Source organism: Cylas formicarius, unplaced genomic scaffold, assembly GCF_029955315.1.
Source record: "Cylas formicarius isolate icCylForm1 unplaced genomic scaffold, icCylForm1.1 PGA_scaffold_3__17_contigs__length_32017465, whole genome shotgun sequence".
In the NCBI taxonomy this organism is placed as follows: Eukaryota; Metazoa; Arthropoda; class Insecta; order Coleoptera; family Brentidae; genus Cylas; species Cylas formicarius.
In genome coordinates, this window is record NW_026844326.1 from 25,528,324 (window position 1) to 25,545,473 (window position 17,150).

At 35.0% G+C, this 17,150-nt stretch overlaps 2 protein-coding genes and 1 long non-coding RNA gene across 5 annotated transcripts; 2 read left to right on the forward strand and 1 right to left on the reverse strand.

Annotated features, from left to right (window-relative positions):
- Positions 1-14,184: 14,184 nt before the first annotated feature.
- On the reverse strand, positions 14,185-15,848 carry LOC132699240 (5-methylcytosine rRNA methyltransferase NSUN4). Of its 2 annotated transcripts, none has more exons than XM_060665855.1 (3): positions 15,731-15,848; positions 14,458-15,668; positions 14,185-14,338 (listed from the first exon to the last, which is right to left on the reverse strand). In XM_060665855.1, exons 1-3 carry the CDS (start codon positions 15,809-15,811, stop codon positions 14,194-14,196), a joined length of 1,437 nt encoding a protein of 478 aa, XP_060521838.1. In that variant the 5' UTR covers positions 15,812-15,848; the 3' UTR covers positions 14,185-14,193. The 2 variants fall into 2 exon arrangements, with proteins under 2 accessions (XP_060521838.1, XP_060521839.1); XM_060665856.1 differs by lacking the exon at positions 14,185-14,338 and having other exon boundaries at positions 14,475-14,643; positions 14,753-15,668.
- Positions 14,197-14,714, forward strand: LOC132699242 (uncharacterized). 2 transcript variants are annotated; one of them, XR_009618486.1, is made up of 3 exons: positions 14,197-14,311; positions 14,365-14,541; positions 14,589-14,714. It is a non-coding gene; the product is annotated as an uncharacterized LOC132699242 (long non-coding RNA). The 2 variants fall into 2 exon arrangements; XR_009618485.1 differs by having other exon boundaries at positions 14,214-14,311; positions 14,379-14,541.
- A 275-nt stretch (positions 15,849-16,123) lies between the features above and the next one.
- LOC132699241 (uncharacterized) lies at positions 16,124-17,080 on the forward strand. The gene is made up of 3 exons (XM_060665858.1): positions 16,124-16,344; positions 16,402-16,648; positions 16,702-17,080. The coding sequence occupies exons 1-3, from the start codon at positions 16,293-16,295 to the stop codon at positions 17,078-17,080; spliced, it is 678 nt and encodes a 225-aa protein (XP_060521841.1). The 5' UTR covers positions 16,124-16,292.
- The last annotated feature ends 70 nt before the right edge of the window (positions 17,081-17,150 follow it).

Consider the following 17,150-nt stretch of genomic DNA (forward strand, 5'->3'; position numbering starts at 1 on the left):
AACCTGCCAATGGTGTCGCCATTTTAAAACAACCAAACTGAAAACAAGATTCGGGCATTTTCTTTAACCATACATGTAATACATATTTAATATTCAATAACACTTGAAGACTAATTACTGTGACACTAGCACTAATTAGCCAGTAATCAAAATGTACCGTTAAAATATGACAAATCAAAATTAATAAAATACAACCTTGAAAACAGAACAAGACAAATTAACAAGTTGTCAGCAAATGATGAGACTGATCTATCATCGGGCTTATTATTAGCGATGCAATAAAAGACTTCATTCATATTTATTTAATTCTTTATAAACGAGGCTTTGCTACATATAGATGCAGCAGTACATTAAAAGAAAAGTACAAAATAACACAGAAAGTAAGTAGTAAGTAGACTAGACTATTGAACGAACGAGTATGACTTGCTTTGCACTTTGCTTTTTAGAAGAGAAAAGTGAGAAAAAATGTTTGAATCGGGATGATAAAACCACTGCATAAGATTCAGGAGAATTCAGTGAAATGTAACAAAAAACAAAAAATTTTATGGTACTAGGTAATCAAATAAAACTGTTTCGAGGTAAAGCTAATATTTCTTAGTTTAAATTGGACCTCCAGGCCTTTAAACCTAATGAGACATGGTCTAAATATTTAAGAGACGTTTTATAGTCTGTTAGCTATCATTAAAAAGTAATAAAATATGCAAGAAACGAGAGGGCGATTGAACCATGTGATTAATGTAAATTTCACAAAAAGAATATTATGCGTAATGGAATGTGAACCAAAATTACATCATATTTAAAAAATTTTATTAAAAAATATATTTTTTACTAGCGGTCGCGTGCTGAGCTTAACAAATTTGTTTGTTTGTGCAAGCAAAACCATTTTAGATATATTTTAAAGAAATTTAAATATACCAACAAAATCTCGCAAATCCAATATCAATAGGTTTTTTTTGTGGTAATTAGAGAACGCTATAGCCAGAAACTCAGATTATTTTCCTGGAAACTATTATACTTTATATTGCGTATTCTCTTCGAGCCATCTATTAAATCTGAAATTGACCTATTAAAAGTATCTTAGGAACAGATCAACGGATTTACTTTAAATTACATAAAAATTAAAATTAAATGAAAATGAGGTTTTACGATGTGTAAAACTTTCAATGCAAATAACGATGTTCAATGTTTACAAGCCAGGAAACGTGCCCATAAATGGGTTAGTTTCTTTAGTAGAATTCGAAAATGAAAGAATATACAGGGTGTGCTATTTAAAAAACTGAATAAATCGTGTTTCTAGAGCTCCCATACATACATGTATGTTCCATATAAAATAGTATTGCCAGGAATAAATGCCTGAGCTCTTCTAGAAACTGCCTGCGAAAGCGAGGAACTATTAAGATTCCTTCATGGGTCTAAAGTGCTTAAAAACCTAGGAAATTATTTTTTATGTCGACAATGGTAAGAACCAGAACCAGAAGAAACCAGAACAAAATCTACTCTTTCTTGCGTAGAAGCTAAAAATAAAATTCTATACGGTAATTGAACTGAGGTGGCTTTTACTTGATGAAAATCCATTTATCAAAATAAATAAGAACTAAAAGTTCAGATTTTCACGAAATTATATATTATGACATGACAATTGTTTCGACAACAGCGTGTCTTTATCAAATGAACATTTGATAAATACCCTAATCAAGTAGGGAGTATACCCAAATATTTTAAAAATATCAAAAAATTTTCCTATACATAAAGGTGGGGAAGTTACTGCAAACAACTTTAGACCTATTTCTACGGTACCTTGTATATAAAAAATAATTCAATCAGTATTAAAAAACCAAATTAACAAACATTTTGAAAATTTTGGTCTTTACTTTGGTCAGCAATACGTTTTCAGGGACGGTAGATCAACGCACTCTGCCATCACCAAGCTGGTTAAAAACAAAGTTAAAATCAAAGTACAAGAAGAAAGCAACTTTACGAGTACAACATCCTGTCATATTACGACTGTGGACGACTTGTTAAAAAAATAAAATATTACAACTTTGACATCTTGAGCCGAAGCCGAGTTGGTTCATTTCTAGTTATAATAATAGAAACCTAGCTATAATAATATAAAACCTCGAGTACATTAGCAGTGAGAAATGGCGTTGTGCAGGTCCCAGTAATGGGATCTACCCTCTTTCTCATATGTATCAACGATCCTCATAAAGCCTTTTTGGATGGTTGGCTGGTGTTGTTTGCTGGTTATTAAATAAAAAAAATATTACTGAATTAACTTAATTAACTGAATTAGAACTAATGATTGGTTTACAAAAAACTAACCCTTAACGAAGGGAAAACAGTTTCGTTAATCTTCTCTTACGAAGTAAATAAAGACCAAGTGACTAAAAAAAATCAAAAAACATTTTTCTAATACGTAGCCTAAAGGGCACTGTAGATTGTAACATATTATTGGCTCCCACTTGCTTGCTTGCTACAACGTAGGGTAATTAGAATAATCACAACCCACAAATCTATATTTTCGGAGCTTGAAATTCCTACACTGCCAAGCGCTTATATACTTAAGTGTCTAGGTTACGCTTATGACAATCAAACGGATTTTATACACATGAATCAAATTCACCCCTACAAAATACGGAATAGGGATAACCTCGGACATGACTACTGCATCTGTGATAATCTTCGTTCGGCTTTAATGTACGTCCAGATGTCCACAGAGCACTTTACGATTTCTGTATTATGCTTTGTGTTTATATTGTTATATATTGAATAGGGTATATACAAAGGCCCGGAAGAAACATAAAACTAAGAAAGCTTTCTATCAGCGACAAATTTCGGATTCTGTTGATCGTTATAGTACTGCTTGGAGGGTGAGTTCGGAGTTGTCGTCGGCTGATTGTCGGTCCAGTGTCAATTTAATGAATAAGCTGAGTAATAAAATCGGGAATGAGCCTAATATTGTTGTGTCTCTATTCAATAACTAATTTATAGATGCCCCCAAAAAGATTCAGTTGGATAACAAAAGAATTGGTCACAGTTTTTATATATTATCTTTTATGGAGAAAGAAAAGATAAAAAGTCTTTTGAATCCGATGGCATACCAACGTTTTTATTAAAAATAGTATTGAGTTTGATAATAGGTCCGATAATATTCTTGGCGAATCTATACTTTCTAAGTCACACATTCCCATCTTAGCCAAAAAGAAATAGAGTTGTTCCAGTTTTTAGAAGGGGAGTCGCCAGTTACCGGAAGACTATCGTTCGGTAACAATTTCAATTAGTTTTAGTTTTAGTGAGATTTTAACTAGGCAACAGTTAACAGTAGGGGTTTATTTGGCAGCACAAAATTCTCACACTGGAGAATCTATTGATTTTTGAAATGTCATTGTATGTCTTTAACAATTTATCGAATTTTAAGTTAGTTGGTGACGTACATTCTAAGCATACAAGACAGAGCTGCATGTTCCCTAATGTAGGCTGTCGACGACTTCGAGGCCACCTGATTATTTAGGGGTTCGTATTTTTAACAATTGTAGTGAAGAGACAGACGTTTAAAACCTTGTCTATTTAAAAAGCGATTATAAATATTTTTGTTGTGCAAAACATTTTATAATCTAGGCCAGTGGTGGGGAAACTTTTTTTAAGACGCTTTATTTATGTGTTTTATAAACATATACATATATAATTAAATACATTTATTATTTTTATAGTAAAAAAGCAAAAGGTAAGCACAAAATATAAAATGAATTTAGTGTAGTTCTTGATGTGAAGTTTTTATGCGGGTCTTCACATTACGAAGTAAGAACGCGTTCAAACATTCTCACGACGGCACGCGGGTCGTAGTTTCCTCATCACTGATCTAGACGAAATTTTTTTGAGGAATTGTTTTTTCATATTTCTATGTATATTGTATGTATTATGTATTTTGACTATTCCTGTACAAACTTCTTTGGGAAAATAAATATTATTATTATTATTATTATTATTATATTTCATTGCCACGACTGATTGTATACATTTTCTATGTTTGTAGCATGCTAATAAAAAATGAAATAAAATGAAATATTCCGAAAAAACCTGCTACACCCCGTATACGCCGCAATTGGCCGAACCGCGTGTAGCGTGGCTCTTAATTTTCAATTTTTCCATTTTTTTGGTGCCCCCGGGCGCCACGAGATATCTCTTCCGCGAGTACCTGATGAGGAGCGCGAGAAAATGTCCGCTCGACATATACAGGGGCGAACTCATAATAACGTAAACATGCGCGTCGGCGCTGACAAGCGTGCCCCGGCCAAAGATTGCTCAATCAGGCAAAATGATTAATGCCCTTTCGAATTAGGTATGTCGGGTTCTGATCTCTCGTAGGATCGCGGATATGTAATTAGCGTCCGGTCCCGTCTGATTGTTTGTTGTAACGTCGGAATTCGAGCTCGTAACTATATATACACGCAATTTTCGTTCGCGGCGGAGTCAACAGCACCTGCCGCTGGCTTCGGTGCGTAATATGGCCCGAGGGCCAAGCGCGCGGTTATGGTCGGCCGGACGAGTAATTGATAAAGTGCCTAAAAAACGGATTGCGGCATAAAAATTAATGTTTCATCCCGCCCCCGTCGAAATTTCTCACAAAACTCCGGTTACGTATAGGGGACCCATAGATATACAGCATCCAGCAAAAGTCTAGGCACGTTAACAATTTCTTTAAAAATGTTTTATAGAACTATGATAAACCGTTACTAATGTCAAAAAAATAACTTACCAGAAAAGATCAATATTTCTCTGGATTAAATTATTACGAATTATATAAAAAAAATTAAGCACTTTTAACAACAAAGTTGAGGCACATTCATATAAACTTTTGAATTGCTAATGTCGAATCAGTAGATTTGCGGTTGTAGTATAATAGAGTAGTGTAGTAAAATAATGAGTGGAAAGAACAAGTAAAAAATGCCTAAGTTAAATTTAAAGTTGAACTGTACTAGACAAAGAAAAAAACTACTTTTTACAAAACTTATGGATTCCTCCTGCGTCGGTTTTTGCTGAGTCGAAATTGCTGACGTTTCGCCAATCATCCTGTTGGCTTCTTCAGAGCTTGACTGAAACTGCCTCGTATTTTACTCTGTGCCTGTTTATATATTGTTTGAGGGGGGCGCTAATGAGGGGCATAAACACCGTCTCGGATGATTGATTCAAAAATAAAAATAAAATTTTATGTCCGGTTTCATGAGTGTGTTCGGCAACAGCTGATGAGTTTATTTGTCTTAGTCGTAAGGCTCTTTCGTGTTCTTTGAGCCTAGTTCATATTTTTCGTCCGGTCTCTCCAATCTATTCTTTTCTGCATATGCATGGAATGCTGTAAACTCCTAGCATCTCAAATGGAATTTTGTCTCTAACGGACCGAAGATGTTGAGAGATTTTTGTACAAGTGGTAAATCTGGTTGTGACGTTATACTTTTGATATGTGGTCAGTGATGTTTTGAATGTAAGGAAGGATCACAGTGGCAAGTGTAGCATTGTTTGCGGCATCATTGCTATTGGAAGGTCGTGTGAAGGAAGTGTATTTTTTCATGGAACGCTTAATGTCTTTAATGTGGAAATTATTAGAGAGAAGAGCAAAGGTAAGGTGTTTTAATTCTGTTTTCAGTGACTCGGGCTGAGATCATAGGTTATCAACTCTCTTATTTACAGAGCCGTAAGACTATCTCAGCCCGAGCCACTGAAAATAGAATTAAAACACCTTACCTCTGCTCCTCTCTCTAATAATTTCCACATTAAAGACATTAAGCGTTCCATAAAGCTATCTCAAAAAATTAAAGAAAAAAAATAAATAAAAATGAAAAGAGAATTGAAAATAAGGCTCGGTAACTATTAGACAAGAGAGAAAAATCAAAATTAATCCCAGATCTGTATATAAAAAGCTGTTCACCGCTTGGAAAAACAGATCGTAAAATAAACGAAAAAGACTTAATTTTGCAAAACAATACAGAAATGATGGAATGGACTTCTGGAATGGAGTTTAACTTGTTTGTATCGGACTGAATCAGAAAAATGTGGAGTAAAACAAGAGCGGCATTAAATATTGACTAATAGGTAGGTACAATTAAGAGTGTTAAGCATGACGGTGAAGGCATAATAGTATGGGGAAGTATGGCGGCGTCAGGTGTTGGTTGTTGTTCAATTGAATCCCTATGAAATATAGAAAAAAAAATATTTAATGCTGAAGCTTATCTTAATTTGACTATGAAATGTGAAGTTCTTAGAAAACGGTAAGTACGACATTTCGCAGAATTTGGGAATTTGTCACTGAAGATATCCAAATTGTACCTTCTTAATATAACATATACATTTTTTCATTGAGTAGTTTTTCCAAAAATTCTCTTTCATAATACATCGGGATGAACGGTTTGGTGGAGTATTTTCGAAGATTCTAGAAAAACGTTTATTTGTGACGAGCTTAAAAAGAATAATTAATGTCATTCTGAACATAATATTTGTGTTTTGAATCCACCTACCGAAATACACAAACATTTTTCCATTAACTAATAACTTTATTTAATATTTAAATTTGACTATTGGGAACACGACTATAACAATTTTAATCTTGCGCGCCAATGGTTGCACCTCTTATGAATTATTTTCTCTGACTTTACACAGTTACCATAGTAACCATTCCTATTTAGGCAACACTGCACTTGTCCCTTGAATAAATGCATATGTTGTCATCACAAAAATGGCAATTTTATGATTGACTTATGGGGCCTCTTTTTCTTGGACGTCTATTTTTGGTCATAAAAAAAATATTACAAAATTCATAACAATAATATTCCCTTTCTCCTCACGTTCAAATTATGCACCTCAATCTGAAAAGATATTTTTTCGAAAAATATATAAATATGAAGTTTCCGTGTGTTATACATATTTAGCTATCCTGATCGCCTCAGCTGAGGAAATACGTAATCTTTTCTTCGAACTAAAAGATAAGATTTTTGCTATTAGGGTAAAAAAATGATGTAAAACGTAAATTCCGATATTTTCCTAGGGATAGGAATGACCTTCCGCGCACGGAAGATATACAGTGCTGTAAGTTAACATTTATTTTTAGTTTGCTTGAAAAAAAGTATATTCTCGCATTCAGAAGGGATTGGTGCAGGGCGTTATATGGTTTAGCCAAGTCGTGATTGAAGGATTTTTTTTTCAACTATACTAGACCGGTAAATAAATTTTGCATTAGTTTGTTCACGTCTGTCCTAAAAGTTATTTTTTTAAAGACAGCAGCTTTCAAAGGGAAACTCCTCTATCTAGTACCCTTTCGCAGTTACAAAAATTATTAGAATAATTTACAGATTTAGAAGCTACATACGTTCTGCATTTCTTTTAACGAGTGGAGGGGATTGAATTGGAATACCCCAGCATTCTTTTTAATTAAATTTACAGAACGACATGGAACAAAATAAATTTCGTTATGTGCGTTTATTAAAAACTTTTTTGTTCCCTGCAATTTTTTCATAAAACTTACAGTTTTGTAAGGAAAAAAGCATTACATGGCATTGCTTTAGGTATTTTTTTATTTAGAATCGCTAAGTATTATGAAAAAAATCGCGGGAGACAAAAGTTGCTAAATAAAACATAAAATTTGGAAAAAAGCCACTGCATAAGTTTTTTCTTAAATTTAGTTAAGAAGACTGATGGAAAAGTGTGTTTTTATACTGGTAATACTTATTGTAATTATTAAGTAAGCAGTAAGTAATTGTTTAATTGTTCATTTTTCATTTATAAGATAACATGATTTTTCCGCCATCTTTAATTATAATTATTTAAACATTCTGTATCGCCCTATGCTTTTCTTGTTCGTAATCGTTTTTGTTCTTCGTGAAATGCGTGAAATATTTATATTTTACTTAGTTTTTTAAAAATACTTTAATTAATGTAATTTAGTTAAAACACTTTTTTTTAATAACTTAATGGTAATAATTAATTTGAATAATTCAACTAATTAAAGCTAACAATAATTAATTAAAATTAATTTTAATATTTTAAGTCCAAAAACAAAATTTTTGCAAGTAATTTTTTGTGGCTCTAAAAAAAAATACCGGTCCAGAGAAATTTCTCAGGTGAAAAAAAATTTCTCAGCCGACGGTCGTTTCCCATTAAAAAAAATTTACATCCTCAGACCTCGAAACCCCGAATTTTCGTTTTTAAATAAAAATTAATTAGCGATTTAGACAATGCGAAGAAATTGCCCGGCAATTTGCCGAAACTGCCGCTTCGCACGATTCAATTGTCGAATTATTCTTTTCCGTAACGGAATCTGGCTCAGTAGGTGAGCCGCAGATCGAAAATTACCTTAAATTGCGTCGGCGGCCATTTTTGATTCGAAGTGCGTCGAATCGTCGTGCACAACAATTTTGAGTTTCGCGTCGGTCGATATTTTTTTAGTTGATCGTGCGAAATAACCGAACTGGGTTCAAAAAAAAAACTGGGTCACATAAATATCGCTTTAAAATTTGCTATTAACTTCCTTTTCTTTACAAGAGAAGACGTTTTCATTTTTGAGATTATGCTGTACGATCTTCGTGGTGCTATTATGTGATATCTAGGTAAATTTAGGTTATGATGCTGACAATTCAATTTTGTATGCAGAACACCTACTAATACTTTTACACCAGTGTTAATTAATAAACACTGTTTAAAACCCAGCGAGCCATAAATAAAATATATAATAAGGGGTGTTTTTTTTCGATGTATAGAACTTTAAGTTGCAATAAAACAACTATGGATTATTCGATTGACATGAATTTTATTTATCCGAAAGATAATCTTGTGGCATTACATTTTAAATATGATTTCTGGCATATGACCGCCACGGCTGGCGCGGATGTAGTCCAATCGGGACGTCCAATTTTCGATGACTTTTTCCAACATTTGTGGCCGTATATCGGCAATAACACGGCGAATGTTGTCTTCCAAATGGTCAAGCGTTTGTGGCTTATCCGCATAGACCAATGACTTTACATAGCCCAACAGAAAGTACTCTGACGGTGTTAAATCACAAGATCTTGGAGAAAGAGTTAGTAATCATAGCTCTATACCGATCACCATTGACTGTATCATCATCGTTTTTGAAGAAGTACGAACCAATGATTCCACCCACCAGCCCATAAAGCGCACCAAACAGTCAGTTTTTCTGGATGTAACGGTGTTTCGACATACACTTGAGGATTAGCTTCGCTCCAAATGCGGCAGTTTTGTTTATTGACGTAGCCATTCAACCAGAAGTGCGCTTCATCGCTAAGCGACGAATCTACGCCTTACTTGATGATCGTTTGCCTTCAATTCTTGCACGAGTTGGATTGTGTAAGCACGTAAACCAAGATCCTTCCGCAAAATCTTCCATAAAGTGGATGGACACAGATCCAATTCCTGTGCTCGATGGCGGATGGATTCATTCGGGTCTTCCTCAATGCTACGCTCTACAGCAGCAATAGCTTCTTCTGTACGCACCGTCCGGCGTCTCTGGGGATGCGAGTTATCAATAAGAGTAAATGTGGAGCGAAAACGTTCCATGGTTAATCGAATTAACTGCTCTGATTTTGTCGACGATAAAATGGACGTAGTGCGCGATACGTATTCCGCACAGAACCATTATTTTCGAAATAAAATTGCACTATTTGCAAGCGTTGCTCAGGGGTGAGTCTGTTCTTGATGAATTGCCAAACCAAACTGAGAATAAATCACTTGACAGCTGTTAAATCGGTCGCCATCTTGAACAGTAATGCCAACTTAAAGTTCTATACATCCAAAAAAACACCCAGTATAAGCAGGTACAGAGTAAAATACGAGGCAGTTTCAGTCAAGCTCTGAAGAAGCCAACAGGATTGGCGAAACGTCAGCAATTTCGACTCAGCAAAAACCGACGCAGGAGGAATCCAAAAGTTTTGTAAAAAGTAGTTTTTTTTTCTTTGTCTAGTATAGTTCAACTTTAACTTTAACTTAGACTTGTTTTACTTGTTCTTTCCACTCATTATTTTACTACCTTACTCTATTATACTGCAACCGCAAAACTACTGATTTGACATTAGCAATTCAAAAGTTTATATGAATGTGCCTCAACTTTGCTGTTAAAAGTGCTTAATTTTTTTAATATAATTTGTTTAAATGTTTAATAAACGAGTGACTTAAAAAGTTTACCGAACGTGTTGCATACCATACTTTTTCTACAACCGTTAGTTTTTGGGCACATTTTTGCAAATCAACACGAATACATTCGCAGGACCGTCACAATTGACAAACGTTAAAATTCAAGACGTGCGATAAAACCTCCGAAAACATCCGATTGCTCCCGGAAATGTCTGAAGTGTCTCGGATCCGTGGGACCAGAAACTAACGTGGTAAAGTGACGCTTTTCGCACGCTAGATTGGTGTATAATTAGATATTTTACAAAGGGAGTAGGAAAATATGATAATCGTTGATTCGTTTTATTATTTGTATGGCATGACACTGTATATTTGTAGTATTATCGTAATCTTGATCTATTGATTTAGTTTTTTAATTATAAATAATTTTAAAAGAAAATTTTAAAATTTTCCTTTTTTGAGTGAATAAAAATGTTTCACCTGATCAAATTTCTAAAAATTGTAGCTTTATTCTTCGAAATATTTTTACACAACAATATGGTTTTGAAAAACTGAAAACAAGCCGAATAAGAATAAGTAAAAATACACCAGGAGTCCCATATAAAAAATTAAGTAGGGTCTCATAACTTCTTGACACCACACCCAAAAATTCCAAAAATTGCATTGAATTCGAGAAACAAAGTTTCCATTAATTTAAAGAAAACGGTTACACGAAACTGTCTCAGAACTGATAATGTTCAGTTTCTTCCTGTATCTCAAAAATAAAGCGACGAAGGAAATCTTTTTTTAGGGCACGACAAGTTTCTGCACCGCGCCATTATTGCAATTAAACAACGAGAACACCCCATGGCATTGCCCCAATCATATCAATGAGCAGGAGAAAGATATGAATCCCCATCCCTAACATATGCCTCACTTTTCTATCACGCAGCGTCCATTCCAGGATTGTCAAATCGGCGCAGAACAAAAAAAGCATAACCACGAGCAGCTTAAAGTAACGGTCGGATAGGGAAAGAAACAAAATCGACACGTACCCTACATATTTCGCTCGGCAATTGACAAAAACCGCCTCTTCTTCACAGGCGATAAAACACGGAAATTGGCGCACGTAAGCCGGTCGGCGTTAAACATTAATGAAATCAAAGAAGTTAAGGTTAAACAAAGCGTAACGTTTTTTGACCGTTAACAGTACATACGACGGGCCAGAAGCGGGACGGCAAAAAGCTCGAAACGTTACTTACGCTATTTGCGGTCGGGGACTTTACACGATCCGATGACGTCGCTACGGACACGGACTACGGAAGGTATTAACAAGCCGACTATTAATAACTTTCATCCATAACGAATAATCCGTCACATTTTACCGTAAAATTGTTAGAAATTCAATGCGCGGCGGCGAGAGGATCCTGTTTGCGCGACTGCAGCGACCCCTTTTCCCAGACACGTTACAAATGTAGCGTAACTGTATTTTAAAATTTTGACGTGGATTAAGTGCAAACTCGAGCTTCCTGCTGGTCGCTCCATTTTCGTTCGCGACGCACTGCAAAATACAAAACACGGGGAGCGAAGTAGAATAGTAATAGTGACATTGAGATTCCACATCTTTGTTCGGCAAATGTCATTCCATTTTTTCATTTTCACCAGTTTCATTTATCACCAATAATTTACCCACAAAAACGGATTTTTTTATGATAATTTAGATTTTTTGCCCATGTTCGAAGTAGAGGTTATAGACCTGGATTTTCCACGCGTCCTGGTTAAAAAAATTTTTGAAAATAGTAAATGGTTTTCGAGAAAATAAGTTTTTTCTGAAACCATGCAGTGCGCCGTAATAATCAATGATGTCGTCGCGTCTTGACAGCCCCCGAAATAACGATTTCAATATGGATTTTTTCAAATATCCCGAGCAGCGTATGTGATAGACGAAAACCGCAAATACAATAATTGTAGCTCTTGATGCGGCCTATGACACTGTTTGGACCAATTAGCCATATTTTTTACGATTTGCGGCTAGTAATTCACGGGGCAAATCTGCATATATGTGCCAAATATGAAGTCGATTGCTTCAAATTTCGGACAATTATCATTCATTCATCTTATAAGCTTATGTGCCTCGTGGAGGGTTAAAACACAGGCAAAATTTAATTTTGTAGCTCCAACGGTTCGAAAGTTATTCTGGAAAAACCAAAACGGAGATCGGAGAACGGAGAACAAACAGATAAAAAAAAAAATTTTGATGATCATTTCTGTTCCAACGGCGATCCCATAGGACCGTTACCGAGATATAAAATTTTTATACGAGCGTAGATACTTTCGAAAAATTCGATTTCATCGATTTTCGAAAATAACAAGAAGAAGAATCTTACATCATACATCATACAACCGAAAAATTTAGTTTTTTTACTGCTCTTGGCCAAGATTGCCAGGATCATTCGGCCATTTTCTCGATGAATAGTAACTTACTTCCAAAAACCTAAGATGATGCCTTAATCGAAAGACATTGGAAGGGACCATCATTCTCCAGGGTGGGGGGGGACTACATAATAGAAACATCATGCAAAGCCAAAACTTATAAGCTTAAATTACACAAATTCCAATGGAGAAGTTGGAAAAAGAATGGAGGTTAAGCTCAACAAATGATATTTGTTCTCTTTACATGTTTCATTTTTGTTTTAACCCTACAGTATGCTCAAGTTTTTAAACAGCGTATACTTTTTCCTACCACGTTGTATGTTGCAAGGTTTTATTGTCTAAACAGTACTAGATGTAGGTTTTAGAAGTGAGTAGATAAGCGTATTTTGCATGCCAGTCTGTCCTCAAATCATACTTTTACATCCATTTGGCACTCGGGATTAATTTTGGGCAATTAAACATGGAATCGACAGAGCGCGTCTCTAACGAAAACGACTGACGAAAATCGAGATCGTTATCGGTCGTAAAATACGATTTTTACGGTACGCTTTTTTTTACGGTCCCGAGAAATACTTTTTACGGCGTTATTCTCCGACGACGTTAATTAGATTAATTAATTAAATTTATCGCAGCAATTTGAGGAACTCGGTTCTGAAAAACGCGATGATATGTGGACTAAGCGCCGCGCGACCGAGCGCTGTTTATGTTCAGGACTGTTGAATTATTATTAAATTTAGTCGGCGTTAATTGTTATACGTTCCGGTTTACTTGCATTCATTAATTGAGACGGTTATAATACGGGCTTCTCGATGTTTTGAGACTATTTCGTGGTGAATAATACGTCCCTTTTGCCGACGAGCGACACTTGTTTTCAGACGACGATCCACAGACACTACCGGTCCGCCCTCTCTGACTGACAAAAAAAATTAACGATTGAACAATACCAGAGAATATAAACAATATAAATAGACAAATGTCTCCGTTAGTGCGTTTAAAAAATTATACACTCGTTTAATGTTCAAGCTCAACTAATTCTTAATTCTATTAAAAAAAAAGTGAAAAATAACAAAAAATAAATAAAATTGCAAGCTTTGATTTTTTGAACGGCACTTCTGTAAATACCAATTTGTACAATTAATTTTGCAACTCTGTAACCCGAAAAATAAGAATTTTCTTATTCTATGTTCCTAGAAACTCAGAGAACCATTTAATAACAGGTAGACAATTTGCCGGAATTAGACATACCGGTATACAGGACTGCCATGTCATATGATAATAGCCCGCATATATATAGTCGAATATCTGTCATATGATAATAGCCCGCATATATATAGTCGAATATCACGGCCTAATGCCTAATATAGTGACAAGACTAAACAGACAAAATATTATATTGTAAGAGAATCACTGCAAATATTAAGTACATTTTTAAAATATTTATTGATTTTTTAATTAATAATCCACGGCCGCTGCAGAATCAAACATAATTTGCCTGGCTTTCAAGCGATAGTCAATAGGCGACATCTAGCGGGCTGAACACAAACCGATTAATGGCACTCGCTTTAAGTCAGTTAAAGAAACCTGCGTGTTGGGTCATATAGGGAGTACAAAAAATGAATGTCAATGAAAAGCATAGGATTTTATTATAGGTTATTTTTCTCTCTGCAATTTGCAAAAATAGGTCGGCCCGTAGTTTTGAGACTTTATCGGTAACACCAAATGGCCGAAACGAAGCAAGTTTTGATCGGCCATCTGGAACACCCTTCTCGTATGTAAAAGTGCAGGTGACAAGTCACTAAAACATAAAAAGGCTAATTGCAGAATTCCCTTAGTAGGACTGAGGCATTTATCGCACTTCAGTTTTATATTCAGTGATTGTCATTAAGAAAAAAAAAATTAAAAAACTAAAATTACCACACGACGAAGCTCAAGTCCGTTTCTTCCCAAATCCTTCGCAAAGTCATGTGGATGACTCCATCATTTTGAATGGGACTTAAGGTACAGGTAGAATAGACAACAACTCCTCCTACATTTACCAATTTTAGGGCATTGAATAATATCTCACTTTGCACTTCTGGCAGTCTCAGCCGTTCTTTGATTCTGGAAGGTTTGAAAATGTTGTTATCGTTTTCTTTTAACGAATGTCGGTCAGTGGTACATGGCACATCAACCAATACTCTGTCAAATCTCTCGCCTTCCAGGTACCTACCATCCTGATTGGTGAGTTTTATCCGCCCTGTTTTTAGCCAACGTTCATCTAAATCATACAAAAATTGCCGGTAAACATTCTCAATCCTACTGACCCGGGAGTTTGAGACATCATTTGATGTCACCGAGTCAGGATACAATGTCTGTAAAGCCAATAGGCTTTTACCACCGGGCGAGGCGCAAACATCCAGCATACTACAACCAGGTTTTAAATTCAAAGCCAAAACTGGCAACACAGATCCGCCGTCCATGAGATAATATCCCAAGACACCTGTAGATCCACATTTTGGTGATTTAAAGTCACTGAAATTATGAATTTCATAGCAGTAGACATTTAAGTTCTCAGGGAAATGTATGTCATATTCTTTTTGTACTTTTACATCAAAGACTGATGTATCAAATGTGTTGTAATGGTGTGACTCAGGAATGAAATCTTCCCGCCCTTTCAACTTTGTGGCTGGCACAAATTCTTGCAAAATTTCAGCAGACAGAGCGTTTTGGGGGTCTATCATTCTCTCCTTATCAATTTCCGCATCTTGCAAACTTTTTTCAAGTGAAAATTGGTTCGCTTGAAATTCTTTAGTTTCAGCAATAACTTGGTTCAGACTTTCATCTATTTGTTCTTCCATTTTCCATATTTTCTCCAACCTCGACTTTCTATTTTTACTTTCAAACTCGTCTTTCAAATATTGCTTTTCTAAGGTAAATAATGTCCTCATATTCAGAGCCCCCATTAATTCTAATTCAGACATTATAACCTCTCTATCACTATAATTGTTTACAACTGCTACATATTTTTGCTTTCCTAATAAACCTTCTCTTATGGAATCCCATTTCTTTTCAAACACTTTTAGGTAAAAATCGTCGAAGTGCTGCAAAGCCTTGTCTATAGGATGAATTTTTTTCCGCAGTACCGACTATAAACCGAAAAATGTGAGTTAAATTTTATTTAAAAAAAAGTGACATCCATATTAATTACCCAATGATTCGGGGGATGTTTAAATCGTACGGGTATTATTGAAATTTGATTTAGTTTCTTCAAAATGCTATACGAAAACATTATTTACGGACATAACCCTAGACTTTTTGGGAATAGTCTTTCTTTCTTTAGGTAATTCACCCAATACCGGCAACGCTTTTATATGAGTTATTGGTCAATATTAAATAAGTTTTTACCAGCAAACAATATTCTACTATCACCAAGAACTCAATTACTCGAATCAATACTCAAAAAAGCAAACCATGTTATCAAACAAAGATTACCAGAATCCAATTAATTATAGATCCCGTACGCACAACATAAATAAATTATAGAGATGAGCAATTTATATAAGGCATTATATATGCCGGCCGGTAATGTAAAAAGCACAATATCTTCAATGCCGGCCATGCTTGATTTCCACACGCCAAAAAGAAGAAGTTTTTTGTGCGTTTCCGCTTTGCATATGAAAATGTCAAACTGATTTGTGCGTTGTTAACCAAAGAATTAGTAAATAAATGTTTATATTTGGCGTCTTTTTTAATTTAATTGGGTGTACATTATGTGGATGGAGGAACAAGATTCGGGTGAACAAAGCTTTGTTTATCTGAGCGGTATGTAGTATTCGGTTTGCTGATGTTGTTACATGCTAATTATTGAATATGTTTTAGAGAATCTTTCTCACGATTGGACCAAAGAAGGAACGCTCGCCCTCCAGAATTGCCACATATCGTACCTGGAGCTATTTGAAAACGGAACATTTAAAACAAAAAGAGATATGTATGAAGCAATTTCCTTACATTTGGCGAAAGCTGGTTACAATTACACAGCTAACCAATGCTACAACAAGTGGAGAACTATGCAAAAATGGTATCTGCGACAGCTTCGCAAACCTTCTCAAAAAACCACAATCATCAAGTAAGTCAGGTATGGCATTTATTATCCAGTGCTATTTATATTGCAATTTGTAGACAGGAGCCAATATCTGATGAAGAAGTTGATGTATGCAACGGGCTTGATAATGAAGAGACAAGAGCTAAACGCGCAACTAAAAGGCCTGCCCCACAGCCTCCAAATTTTACTGATTTATTAGGTCATATTCAGAATAACATTAATAAAAATTCAAAAGATTTAAATGAGAAGCTTGACGCACATTTGGAAATATCTAGAAAGACCTGTGAAATTCATGCTGGTTTGCTCAAGGTTTTGGAAAGTGTATGGCAAAATTCGGATGAAGTGTTAGAGCTAAAGCGACAGAAGTTAAACAAACAAGATGAAATTATAAACCAGATGAAAATCCAAAACAAACTTTTAAGTAAAATAATAGAAAAAATCAATAAAAACGGTTAATAAAGTATATATATTTTTTTAAAAACTGGTTTTTCAATTTCACCAAACAAGTAATTGCCTATGTAAAAAA

Coding starts and splice junctions, on each gene's coding strand:
- LOC132699240 (XM_060665855.1), bottom strand. CDS start 15,811: ATGTTTTCGTATAGCATTTTGAAGAAACTAAATCAAATTTCAATAATA. Junction 15,669..15,730: donor AACATCCCCCGAATCATTGG/GTAATTAATATG, acceptor TTCGGTTTATAG/TCGGTACTGCGGAAAAAAAT. Junction 14,339..14,457: donor GACTTGAGCTTCGTCGTGTG/GTAATTTTAGTT, acceptor TTTATGTTTTAG/TGACTTGTCACCTGCACTTT.
- LOC132699241 (XM_060665858.1), top strand. CDS start 16,293: ATGTGGATGGAGGAACAAGATTCGGGTGAACAAAGCTTTGTTTATCTG. Junction 16,345..16,401: donor AAGCTTTGTTTATCTGAGCG/GTATGTAGTATT, acceptor AATATGTTTTAG/AGAATCTTTCTCACGATTGG. Junction 16,649..16,701: donor CAAAAAACCACAATCATCAA/GTAAGTCAGGTA, acceptor TGCAATTTGTAG/ACAGGAGCCAATATCTGATG.